At 41.5% G+C, this 12,455-nt stretch overlaps 2 protein-coding genes across 3 annotated transcripts in view; one reads left to right on the plus strand and one right to left on the minus strand.

Annotated features, from left to right (window-relative positions):
* Positions 1-161, minus strand: part of LOC109518892 (adult enhancer factor 1-like) — a 6,249-nt gene extending 6,088 nt beyond the window's left edge. Inside the window, exon 1 of the mRNA XM_019875034.1 lies at positions 17-161. Within this exon, the coding sequence (XP_019730593.1) occupies positions 17-85 (69 nt within the window). The 5' untranslated portion in view covers positions 86-161. The remainder of the gene's footprint in view (positions 1-16) is intronic.
* Positions 1-11,573, plus strand: part of LOC109518891 (vasoactive intestinal polypeptide receptor 2) — a 13,913-nt gene extending 2,340 nt beyond the window's left edge. The window contains exons 1-13 of one of the 2 annotated variants that reach the window (XM_019875032.1): positions 777-1,044; positions 1,929-2,034; positions 3,887-4,000; positions 4,598-4,689; positions 5,440-5,537; positions 6,832-6,964; positions 7,124-7,274; positions 7,780-7,840; positions 7,932-8,001; positions 8,204-8,295; positions 9,234-9,363; positions 9,528-9,569; positions 10,659-11,573. In XM_019875032.1, the coding sequence (XP_019730591.1) occupies positions 994-1,044; positions 1,929-2,034; positions 3,887-4,000; positions 4,598-4,689; positions 5,440-5,537; positions 6,832-6,964; positions 7,124-7,274; positions 7,780-7,840; positions 7,932-8,001; positions 8,204-8,295; positions 9,234-9,363; positions 9,528-9,569; positions 10,659-10,832 (1,314 nt within the window). In that variant the 5' untranslated portion in view covers positions 777-993 and the 3' untranslated portion in view covers positions 10,833-11,573. Of the gene's footprint in view, positions 1-776; positions 1,045-1,928; positions 2,035-3,886; positions 4,001-4,597; positions 4,690-5,439; positions 5,538-6,831; positions 6,965-7,123; positions 7,275-7,779; positions 7,841-7,931; positions 8,002-8,203; positions 8,296-9,233; positions 9,364-9,527; positions 9,570-10,658 lie in introns of those variants that run through there. The other variant, XM_019875033.1, reaches the window with a different exon arrangement.
* Positions 11,574-12,455: the final 882 nt, after the last annotated feature.

The raw sequence follows: 12,455 nt of genomic DNA on the forward strand, positions 1-12,455 counted from the left end.
TTTCCAGTCCGGCTGCCTTGCTCAGCGCAGCCATGATGACACTCAGCTGCTCGTGGAGGTCTTGGGACGTTAAGAGCTGCGACATTTTTCCAGCACGACTGGCACTCAATCAACACCTCTCACGAGCAGCCAGAATCAAAGCCGAAACTAGATATTTTTCTTCGTCCTGTGTAGTTTCTATGGCGGCAGGCAAAACGAGGTTCAGACGCATTTCCGCCACCTACCGGGCTGGAGCGTGAAACGGTTGAAAGACAGCACAAAAAAAAAAAAAAAGTTTCAACATACGGAAGAGGATTACTGTCGTCAGAATTCTGAGAGGAAAGTCAGAATTCTGAGATTAAAGTCAGAATTCTGAGAATAAACTCAGAATTCTCACTTTAAAGTCAGAATTCTGAGATTAAAGTCAGAATTCTGAGAATAAAGTCAGAATTCTCACTTCAAAGTCAGAATTCTGAGATTAAAGTGAGAATTTTGCCAACCTTGTTTTTTTTCTTCATTGGCCCTAATCCTCTTCCGTAAAATATTGTGCATACAATAATGACATAACTAAATAGAATGTAAAGACTTCAACAGTTTACCAATTTTTGGATTCCCTACAAACAAGCGAAAAGAGACAGAGTGTCCATAAAATAAACTTTCTTTCAGAATCGAGAACCACTTTAAAGTGAGAATTCTGACTTTGTTCTCAAAATTCTGACTTTAATCTCAGAATTCTGACTAATCCTCTTCCGTATGAGTCTACGATTTGTGATTTACTTTGACAGGGCCAACAGGAAGTGTTTTAGCCCACTACGGAGAAATGACAACTCGACGGTCTCGCGCGTTGCATGCACGTCCACGCTGCTGCGTGGAGAAAGACGTGCACGTTTCTCATCCCACTGGACGTTTCGGATATTTTATAGGGTTCGTATTTAAAAGAGGAGCACTAACATCCGTAATATGATTTTTTTATAATTGATTAATCGTTTTGATTGTTGCGACTGAAAAGCAAAGATGAAAAGTTTCATTTTCTTCTTGGCGTTTTGCTCCGCTTATGTGCTGATGGTGAGTTCACCGTTCATTTTGATATTTTTTTTGTAGCTTTTTACTTTGCTGATTGGATTCATTCATTCATTCGTTCATTTTTTTACTGTCTTCGTCTTGGTTGATTGATTCATGAACGAGAATCGTTTTTATTTTTCAAAATCACTTGGATCATAATTGCTTCATACAATATTTGAGGTAAACACATGTCGTGGCCATCCTTAAATAAATAAAAACCAGGATTTAGAAAGACAGCTATGGTCACTTTCTTGTCATTGACACTTCCATAGCGTTTATTTTTGTACTTTCACAAATGCCCTAAGAGCTGTTTCTAACAGTAAACGAGGTCACCAAAACATTAAAAAAAATAAAAATAAAAATAACCCATTAAACTTCACAATAAAAGCAGAGAATGAAAACATGAAAGAATATCTTGCACCTGGCTCACCCGTGAACAGCGAAAATCCGCATATAATTTACATCCATTACAAATATATATTTTTTCCACTATATTTATACACAGGGCGTACAAAAGTAGGTCTCCAGTTATAAAAAAAAGATGTTGTTGAAAAAAATACAAAAATAAAAATAAAAACATGCGCAAAATCATCTCACCAATGTGTTACTTAATTGAAACTAAATTCAAAACATGAATGAGTTCTTGCTTTGAAAAATTGAAAATGCCAAAGCCTGTGTTAAAATAGTTGCATTGATAAATGTAAAACATGTTTTCATATTGAACAGAAAAACAAGGTTCTCAAATGTGTCGTTTCTTTTTTCAAGCTAAAAATGTTGCAAAGGTCTGATTTGTTTCTTTTTTTGCATGAAGTGAAAATGGGGGAAATATTTTCTTTGTTTTGTTTTATGTTAAGACACCAAGTTTTTTCTTGTGATGCACACGGCAGGCGACCGGTCGTCACCCCACTTGCAATTTCCTGCTGGAGGTGGAAAAAGATCACGCTGAGTGCATGACGCGACTGGAAGACCAAGAGAGACGAGCCCCACACAAAGGTACGAAGGAGAAACCCGAACCCAGTCTGGAATCCCTCACTTGGCACCCTAAACCCAGTATGAGAGCCCAGCTCAGGCTATAGTCCCAATTTGAAACCTCAGCATTTATTTTAAACCCTCATCTGAAACCCTAACACTTATTTGATACCTTATTTTAGGCTTGAATCCGTAATTTTTAAACCCTAACCCTGGTTGTAAAACATCCATCCATCCATCCATCCATTTTCTGACCCGCTTTATCCTCACAAGGGTCGCGCAGGTGATGCTGGAGCCTATCCCAGCCATCTTCGGGCAGTAGGTGGGGGACACCCTGAACAGCCAATCACAGGGCACACAGAGACGAACAACCATCCACCCTCACACTCCCACCTAGGGACAACTGAGAGTGTTCAATCAGCCTGCTATGCATATTTTTGGAATGTGGGAGGAAACCGGAATACCCAAAGAAAACCCACGCAGGCACGGGGAGAACATGGAAACTCCACACAGAAAGGCCGGAGCCGGAATCGAACCCTGCACCTCTGTTCTGTGAGGCGGACATGCTAATCAGTTGTCCACCGTGCCGACCTGATTTAAAAACCAAATTTTACATTTGAAGCTTAAATTGTGTATCCCCCATTTGTGTTGAAATGTCAACGAAGAACTAAATACTCACACAAGTGCTACCTGAAAAGTCCAGTAACCAAGTACAGTATTTGCACTCTCTTACAGTACTTGCAAGCTTGACTAAAAAATGTAGTTCATCTTCTTCCCAACCTACAAAGAAAAATGCCACGCTCAGCATTTTTCTTGCGCTCAGTTATTTTTGTGAAGCATTAATGAACAAAAACAAGACACCCACTCTCTCTCTCGCGCGCGCGCGCGCGCGCGCGCGCGCACACACACACACACACACACACACACACACACACACACACACACACGCGCGCGCGCGCGCGCACGCAGACACGTATTCAATCGGAGAATGAGAATATGACAATTCTATCATACAAATAACACGCCGAGACGTTCAAAAGCGATGCCGGCTGCAGCAACGCACTCAAGAGACGAACGAACATCCTCCAATCCCTCACAAACAAAACCACGTGCGTGTGCGCATGCACGCGCGCTCGTGCACGTGCCCGCCCGCTAATGATTCGGCCCCGGTTTACTTTGCCGAGATCATCTGAGCGGCGTTCAGCATGAAATGTAATCCGCTCCTAATCATCTCTGAGCGAAGTCCACCCCGGACGCCAAATCGGCTTTTGCAAAACCAAAGTCACCTTTATTTATTTGTTTTGTTTATTTGTTTGTTTATTTGTATTTTATTCCGATCCATATGAGAGGATAAGCACGATTTTGTTGGGATTCGTTTCAACAGGAAGTAAAATGAAAACCTAGCACGTTAGCTTAATTAGTAGGGGGCGCTACTGAGGCTTTTTTTTTTTTTTTTTTAGAAAATGGCACACTGAACCTCTAAATATTAAAATATAAACATATACATATAAAAATATGAATAACTAAACATATTTTTGAGCAGGGCAGCACCGAGTTCCCGTGTATGTAAAGACCCTCCAAAACAGCATCATTTTCTTGGCAACCAGCGCGTCGCCACGACAAGAGCATTTGGCGAAGACTCAATAGCTTTATGTTTGGACTTCATGAAGGCCTTAACATGCTTCTGAGATTATTCCCCCCCCCCCCCCATGGATATCTTTAGGTCTGTGTGTGAAATCTCACCATCGTAGGATTAGTGACTTTGTCAGAAATCATTTGAGTGTAATTGATGCTGATTGGTCGATAATGCTGAACGTTGAGTGGTTGCCGATGGCGGATGCTGATTGTTTATTTTTAATTTTTTTTGTACACTCAGAGGCGGGCTGCAAAGGCACTTGGGACAACATCACGTGTTGGGAACGCACCGGGATTGGCCAGACCGCCACCATACCTTGCCCTCACTTCCTCAGGACCGTCTTTGGCACCAACGGTAAAATCCCACCAGGACCAAGGGTTCACAATATTCCATTTTTTCAATAGAGGAAGTTTGGTTACCTTTTGACTTTTGTTTTTGTCAAATCCAGTTCCTTTGTGCGGGTTTGATAGTTGACAGTTCTTTTATAGTTGAGTTTTTATTCGTTTTAGTATTTGAATTTATACAGGGGATTTATCTTGTATGAAATAAGAACAAACAAAAACAGCAGTGCTTTCCGATGACATTCCTTCTGCGCGACGCATAGTAAAAGAAAAACAAATCCCAAATGGCCGTTTAAAACTCGATACCAGACCATACAGCTGTCGGAAAACCGGCCCACGCGCATTAAATACACACTTGGAAATTTACCTTTAAAGTTGATATATGGAAATCATTGACCAAGACATTTTTATTGTAATTATAGTTCATTTTAGGAGTTGTGTAAACGTAAAATATAGTTTGAGTTCGTTATTCTTTTGATTGTATTTCATTTACAAATATGTCTTTTCAAATGTGGTTTGAATTATTTGTTTTGTTTTCATGAAATGTAATAACCTTGACCAGGACCTGAACCTCCTCCTCCTTCATTTCAATCCTGATGACCTCCTGTAGGGAACATCAGCAGGAAGTGCATGGCCTCCGGATGGTCCGAGGTGTTCCCCAACATAACCAGCGCCTGCGGTTCGGACATGGGCCACGATAAGGTGCATTCGGCTTCGCAAGCCGCTTCACTCGATGTTCTCAAAAATGCTAAATTTCCACGTGCGCTTTACAATGGTCATATTTTTTAATATATGGGGTATTTGTCAAGTGTAAGATGAAAAAAAAAAAAAAATTGGGATCTTGGGTTAGCCTATTGTTTGGACTTAGGGGTTAGGGTTAATTTTGGTGATAATAATAGCAATAATGCATTTACAAACATTTGCTCAAACAAAAACAGGTTGTTGTCGTGTTTGGCAGTATTTCCTTCTCTGCTAATTGTGGCTCCCAGCTTTAGTTCTGAGTTCAGCTGAGTTGAGTTCATTTGGGGTCGCCAATGTCTGGTCGTGAATTACTCCTTGTGTTTGTTCACTTAACTGGATAACGTATTGCATTGTGCAACTCAGACACAAGCGAGAGAGAGAGAGAGATATACACACACACATGCACGCACGTGCGCACGCGCACACACACACACACACACACACACACACACACACGCACACACACACGCACACACACCATTTCTTAAAACATATCAAGATGCTAAGCTAGCATAGACTTGCCAGAAAAAAAAGTCAACGCATAAACAGAAAATACTTTTAGCCGATGCAAACATAGCAACCAGGAGCATTTAGCTAGCTGAGTTAGCTTAGCATATTTGTTAGCCCCCGCTTTTGCGTCATTATAATTTTGTGTGTGTGTGTGTGTGTGTGTGTGTGTGTGTGTGTGTGTGTGTGTGTGTGTGTGTTTAGCTGGTATTTTACATGCTGGTGCAGACGTTGTACACATTGGGCCACAGCCTATCCCTTATCTTCCTCACTACCGGGAGTGCTGTCCTATTCCTCTTCAGGTGAGGCGCAACCTTCTTATTAGCCTCCTTCACAGCAGGGGGCGCACATGAGCTTTGTAATGCGTTACAAAACTAACATTACACGTAAGTATTGGTATTGGGACACACACACACACACACACACACACACACACACACACACACACACACACACACACACACACACACAAAGTGGGAAAAGTGAAGAAAATTTGGACACAAACGGAGAGTTTAGGTAAAACTTTCGTTTTGTGACAAACACTGGACATTGTGTTTAGAAAAAAAAAGATTGAAAGGGCAGGAAGTGAAAAGTAAATAAAATATACACAAAAGTAAATTGGGACACCTTGAGAAAGTCAAAATGTAAATGTAGAAAAGTTCTGTGACAGCTGTAAGAAGAAAACGGGGGGATAAGAAAATGCTTTTGGACCCTACACAGCAAGTGAGGCAAATGTGGATCTGACCCAAAAGGTATCGGAACACAAGGAAGCATCCAATTGTATTGATAAAATGAATAATTTGAACTCCTGATGGTATATTTCAATATTTTCAGTGCGTGCATTGGTTGTCTGGAATAAAGCCAAGCCTTTAGTCATGCGTCGAAGCGCATCACGGTGACAATCCGAACGTATGACATCACTCGCATGATATTGTCGCGCCGGATTAGGAAAAACGAGAACAGCACTTGATTGTGTAGGAAGGACTCTAAAGCGGCTGGTGTTTGTCGGAAATCTCAGTTTTCTCAAAGCTTGCCGCCTGGAGGATAATTTAGTCGATGTTACGAGAGATTAACGGAGGTGCTATTATGGGCCTGCCACTTCCTGTGTTCGCTTGTTGGTGGTTGTGTGTGTTTGGAGTGCGTGGGTTTGTCTCGCTGCAGGTGTTGAGCAGATGAGCCCGATTATGGGATGACAAGTTGTCCGAGGGGACGTTATTATGGAAAAATGAACTGTTTCAGACTGTTGAGAGATCAGCGTGACACGATATACCATTTCTTTCGATTCTATTTTATTATGCTGTATGTTTGCATGTATTGCCATCTTGTACAGTTAAAATGCTCGAATTAAAAATGTTCCCATAAAAAAGGGGGTCTTCAGATTAGAGATATAAACCCTCAATGGGTTCATTTTTTGCTTTCATTTGCAAGTAGTTTAGTGCAATGCAAACAAACAATGTAAAACCATGGACGGGCGAACCAGTAGCAGTAGCATTACTAATTTAATTCATCTTTTTGTTGTTCCTGGGGTGGGGGCGACAAGACGATTTGTAAGGAGAGTGTTTTTAGCCCCCATGACGTCGGTGATTTGTCGCACAGGAAGCTGCGCTGCACCAGGAACTCCATCCACCTGAACCTGTTCCTGTCGTTCATCCTGAGGGCGGCTGCCGTGCTGGTGAAGGACCGCCTCCTGTTCGGCCGCGCGGCGCACTGCGGCGCGCAGCCCTCGCTGGTGAGACACTTCATTAGGTACACCCCGCCTTTCACTGGGTGCACTCAGCCAATTCGTTCGTCTTTGTGCCAAGGAATGAACGACGGGAACGCTGAGATGTCTGGTGATGAGCGTTGATGCCAATAAGCGTCACGGCCTGATTAATTCTGTGTGTGTCAGGTGGTGTGTCGAGCCAGCCTGGTATTGTTGCAGTACTTCATCATGGCCAACTTCTTCTGGCTGCTGGTGGAGGCCTTGTACCTCCACACACTCCTGGTGGCCATGTTCTCGCAAAACACCCACTTTGCCGTCTACATGCTCATCGGATGGGGTAAAACGCATCACTACATCCAAACACAAAAATATACGGGTTGCATCCACATGACTTCAACTCATCACGTTCCTTTGTTTATCCGCGTTGCCTTATCTAATCACATTACGCTGTTTCCTAGCCAATTGGTTATTGTGGATTCACTCAATCACTCATGCATATTTTCTTTGTCCTCTGCGTAGAGGCGAAGACAAATCCCCCAAAATTGCTGCTGCAGACTGTAAATTTTCCCAGTTTGGGACAAATAAAGGATATCTTAACTTAAGACGGACTTTTTGAATACAGTATTACTGCAACTTCCTAAAACGCTGTGAGCGTCTTCTGCCATCCCTGCCCCCTGGTGGCCAAGATGTGCACACTGGAAGGAACGCCACAATATCCACTGAATTGAACCCAAAAGTCTTTCCGTTGTGTTCAATGACATCATGAGTAGAGGTCTGAATCCAATTTGGCAGAGGTGAGGTGAGGTCACCCTAATGCCGGCTTTGCTCCGTGATTGGCGCAGGCATCCCGAGCGTGTTTGTGTTGACGTGGGTTCTGACCAGAATTTACCTGGAGGACACGGGGTGAGTGACGGACCGCTGCGTCTCAGGCATGCTGACGTCACGCTCGCTCACACGTTCGGCCCATCCAACCGAAGCGCATTTTGATTGACAGGTGCTGGGAGAGGAACGACAACCCTATACCCAACTGGGTCATCAACGGACCCATCGGACTCGCCGTTGTGGTATGAAAGAAGCAAACATCGGCATCTTTTTGAATAGGCTGAACCGGTCGCCGCTCAAACACACATAAACAAATAATTGACTGGTCGCCCATCAATGTCAGGACACATATGGACATTCAATGAGGAATTGTCGAAATTGATTGCTCCCTTGTGGATGATTTTTCCAGCGTTGTGAGTTTTTCGCTTCGTGTTATTTTTCCAGGTGAACTTTCTGCTCTTCATTCGCATCGTTCGCATCCTCGTGCAGAAGCTGCAGCGTCCCGACCTGGGCGGGGGCGACCATTCTCAGTACGGGTAGGTTGCTGACACACATTTCACGCACTTCATCTATAGTTTGTCATCACCGACACGTCACGTCCAGACTGCTTTGTCGTTTCACCATCATCGTCGCTAAACATGCTTGTCGTGCTTTACATCATGAATGACCGGTCATTGGAATTACAGAGTTACACTATAGATGGATTAAAAAAAAATGATGCTGGTGACTATTTTTTTTGCATTTTGTTAACATTCGCTTTCACATATTCACCTCGTATGGGCTTGTTTTTATACGTATAAGCTTTGAGTTACCCAGTCACACATTAAGCCTTCTATGCCCTGCTGCATCCAGCCCAACTCTATTTTTTATTTTGAATTTTTGGGCACTTTCGTCTACTGTCTGCTTCTCGGTCCGAATTCCACTCCTCAAAAAAAGATCCTACAGTTCCTTCAACAAAGGAATTCAAACGGTGTGGTCAATTCTCACATTTTTAGGTCTCCAAGCACGAATGAGAAGTTAAAAAGGCCACGGTGCTTTAAATACAAAGACATTCTAGTCATTAAAAAAATTATAAATGTTAAATGTTATTGTTTTGGATTGGAATCCGATTTTGGATTCAAAGAAAAAAATTCCAAATAAACAAATATCTTGTACATTTTAAAAATGTTGACCAGACCAAAAGGCTACAGAGGACTGAGGATGGAACCTTGTGGAACATCCACATTGACTTGAAAATGGCATTTTCTGATGCCTATTATATTCTTATTCCACCAAAACTGATTCTGAATTGTTTATTGAGAAGAGACATTTCTTGTTCATTGCAGGTGTTATTCTCCCATTACAACAATTTGGGCGGGAAGGCTGAAACGAACGTTTCAGTGGGAAAAGTTCATTTGAGATAAGACTGTTTTGCCTTCTGGGGATAGTCACATTTGTGACATTTTGAGGTTTTATGTTTTTTGTTGTTTTTCAGGCGGTTGGCCAAATCGACTCTCCTCCTCATTCCGTTGTTTGGGATCCACTATGTGGTCTTTGTGTCTCTGTCGGAATCCATGGCCGAAGACTACAAGATCTTTTTCGACCTGGCCCTCGGATCATTTCAGGTGCTCTTACACTGACTGATGACAGAAATATTTCACTGCTTGAATTTGGAATCGCAAATGTTAGGCTAGTGATGACCAGGATGATACACGAGTCCCTATCCTGCTGACTTGTCATTTGAAATGGTCGACTAGTTCTTGTTCTTTTTGCATTTGATGTCTTTCAGGGCCTGGTGGTTGCCATCCTCTACTGTTTCCTCAACAGCGAGGTTTGTAATCCACTCAACTCTTTTCACATGACTGCAAATCGTTTCAGAAGCGTTTTCACTCGTTTTTTCAAAGCCTAAAGAATATTGTGTTCTGTGACAATATAGTACCGAACCTACCAACACTAATAGAGGAAAGGAACCAAAAATGTTTGGTCATAATTTTTTCCGTCTGTGAGTTATCAGGAAAACGCTGGCTGGTTTCACCCCAAAACACTGGATTCTGACCAAAAAGTGGATAAAACTGTCATAATCTGTAATTTTGTTTTGATTTTCTTTTATTTGATCTTTTGCCCCATTTTGTTGCTTCTTGATTGACATTTCTACTCGTTAGGCCTGTTCCTTGTGCCAACCAATCAGCTTGCTCCAGCTACTTGAGTCTTGTCCAGGTGTGCCTCATTGTTTTGTCCGTTTGTGTTTGTTTGTTTTTAGTGTCCTGCTTTTATTCATTCTTTGTTGGTTCATAGTTGCTGTCATGTGTCTGGTAGACCCAGTCATGTCATCTCATGTCATTTTTCCTGTTGTGGTGAGTTTTGTTCTTTTGTTTTTTTGACCCTTGCTTTTTTTATACTGTAGTCTACTTTATTCGACAAGACATAGTGACTTTTTTTTTATCTTGCACTCAACAAATGCTTCATATATTTGCAAAGAACCAACAACTAATACGAAAACCAATCAAAACTCATCTACAAGAAATTTAAAAAAAAACACTCGTTCTAAAATCAAGTAACTGAATTTCAAAAATAAGAGTCAAAATAAAATAAAACCAACCTTTAATAAAAAATATCAATCGATTTTAAGCGTGGCCTCTTCATCATTCCGGTTATGTATCAGCTTGAATTTCACACGCACGCGAGGGTGATACCCTCATTCGCGCCTACCCGTTGAAAAATGTACCCGACAAAAATATTCCTCAGTGGCTCTCAACGCCTGAATTTCAGTTGATGGATTTAAATATTTAAGGCAAGAGAATGACTTAAAAGAAAACCTTCAGTTTTCCCGGAATCTTGCACCAGCAAAACAAAGTATCGCTGTTGCGCGTGTGAATGTGTGTATGTGCGTGTGCGTGCGTGCGTGCGTGTGTGTGTGCAGGTCCAAAGTGAGTTGAAGAGGAAGTGGCGTAGCTTGTGCATGGACTGTAACCTGAAGCGAGCTCAAGCCTTCAGCGCCACACTGGTCTCCTGGAAAGGTTCTGAACACACGGTCCACTTCCAGCGCACCTCCAGAACTCAGTCCATCCTCCAGTCCGAGACCACCGTGCTGTGACCGAGACTCGCTCGCATCAACTTGAAGAACTTTGGTCAGCAGATTGTGCATTTTAAAGAGCAAATCTTGGTTCTGCCTCACTGTAAATAGTTGCGAAAATACCATCTAAAATATTTTAATGAAATACTTTTACCCCATTCGATACACTTTAAACACATATAAACCTGTTGAGACACAATTTAACTTATTTAACAGCCTATTTGAAAGTATTCCTTCCCTATTGTCTCCAATGGTTATTTGAATAAGAAGCAAAGCGTGCTTGCTCCAAGCCGTTTGTCACTGCGGGTTAAAGTTTACTGTAATATTGACACTTAAAATAAAAGCGAATGAAACATCTGCTAGCATAATGTGCAGATCCAAAATGCCTAAGAGGTGCTAACACATACAATCGCACTAAACAAGACACTATTGTATTAATAAAAAAGACTGCTAGTTTAATGCTAACATATAAAGCAGAAAGTTATTGACGCGGTAATGTAATATAATATAGATGACACAGTGATTTATAAACTTTATAACACACACCTAGCAGTACTGCATACAAACGGAGTATACAACACTCACAGGCACATGTCAATTCCAACCAGGGTTACGGTTTCAAGAAGAAGTAGTGACCAGGAATATAGTGTAAAATACATATTTAAAGGTGGGACGTAACATCATTGTGCATCATAAGTTGATACTATATAAATATTTTCAGTATTTGTATTTTTGTGCTTGGTCATAACAGATATTTCTGGATTTTATTTTAGTAGATTTGAAATGTCCCATTTTTAGATTAAAAACAAACATTACAATTATATAGATACTTGATATATTTGGAGTCGCTGATGATGTAGTGGTACACTCGCCTGACTTGTGTGAGGGGAGCGTGGGATCGGTTCCCACTCAGTTACAATGTGGATGTGACTGTGAATAGTTGTTGGTGCCTACATGTGCCCTGTGACTGACTGGCGACCAGTTCAGAGTGGAGTCCGCCTTCTGCCCGAAGGCTCCAGTAACTCCCTATTCAGGATAAGCAATGTTGAAAATGGATGAATGGATACATTTGTAAAATGTGGGCCAAAAAGTATACAAGGCTGAGGATTGACCCTTGTGAAACACCCACATTCATTTCTACATGCCATGTCTTTGGCATAGGCCTACCTGTATGTTATTATTATTTTTTTATATAAATAAACTCAACTCAACTGTATTTATAAATAAAGAATTGATTTAGAGTGAAAGTTTTTGTTTTTTGTTGTTTTTGCATTTGTAGTTCATTCCAAGTCTTATTGTGAACCCCACAAAGGCAAAAGGAGCACAATGATAAAAAAAAAAAAAAAACATGGCAAAGGCAAACAAGACGTCAGCATACATTTACAATTAAGTACAAACAAGGGTTTAAAGCGTGTCAAAAATATGTGATGAAGTGGAACTAAGTGTTGGCATTGAATAAATGTCGGTCACGATATGATCAAAGTTGTGATGGTCCTTTTGTTCAACCATAGTGTTGGGCCAAAAATTTGATAAGATGCATTGCAGAACTGATTCAGACTGCACCAGAATTTGGTTTGCATATAAAAGGATTGGTCGTCAAACACGAGCAAAAAAACACAGTTGACAGGGGGTTGATTAGTGAGC

Source organism: Hippocampus comes, unplaced genomic scaffold, assembly GCF_001891065.2.
Source record: "Hippocampus comes isolate QL1 unplaced genomic scaffold, H_comes_QL1_v1.1 scaffold20, whole genome shotgun sequence".
NCBI classification, from domain to species: domain Eukaryota; kingdom Metazoa; phylum Chordata; class Actinopteri; order Syngnathiformes; family Syngnathidae; genus Hippocampus; species Hippocampus comes.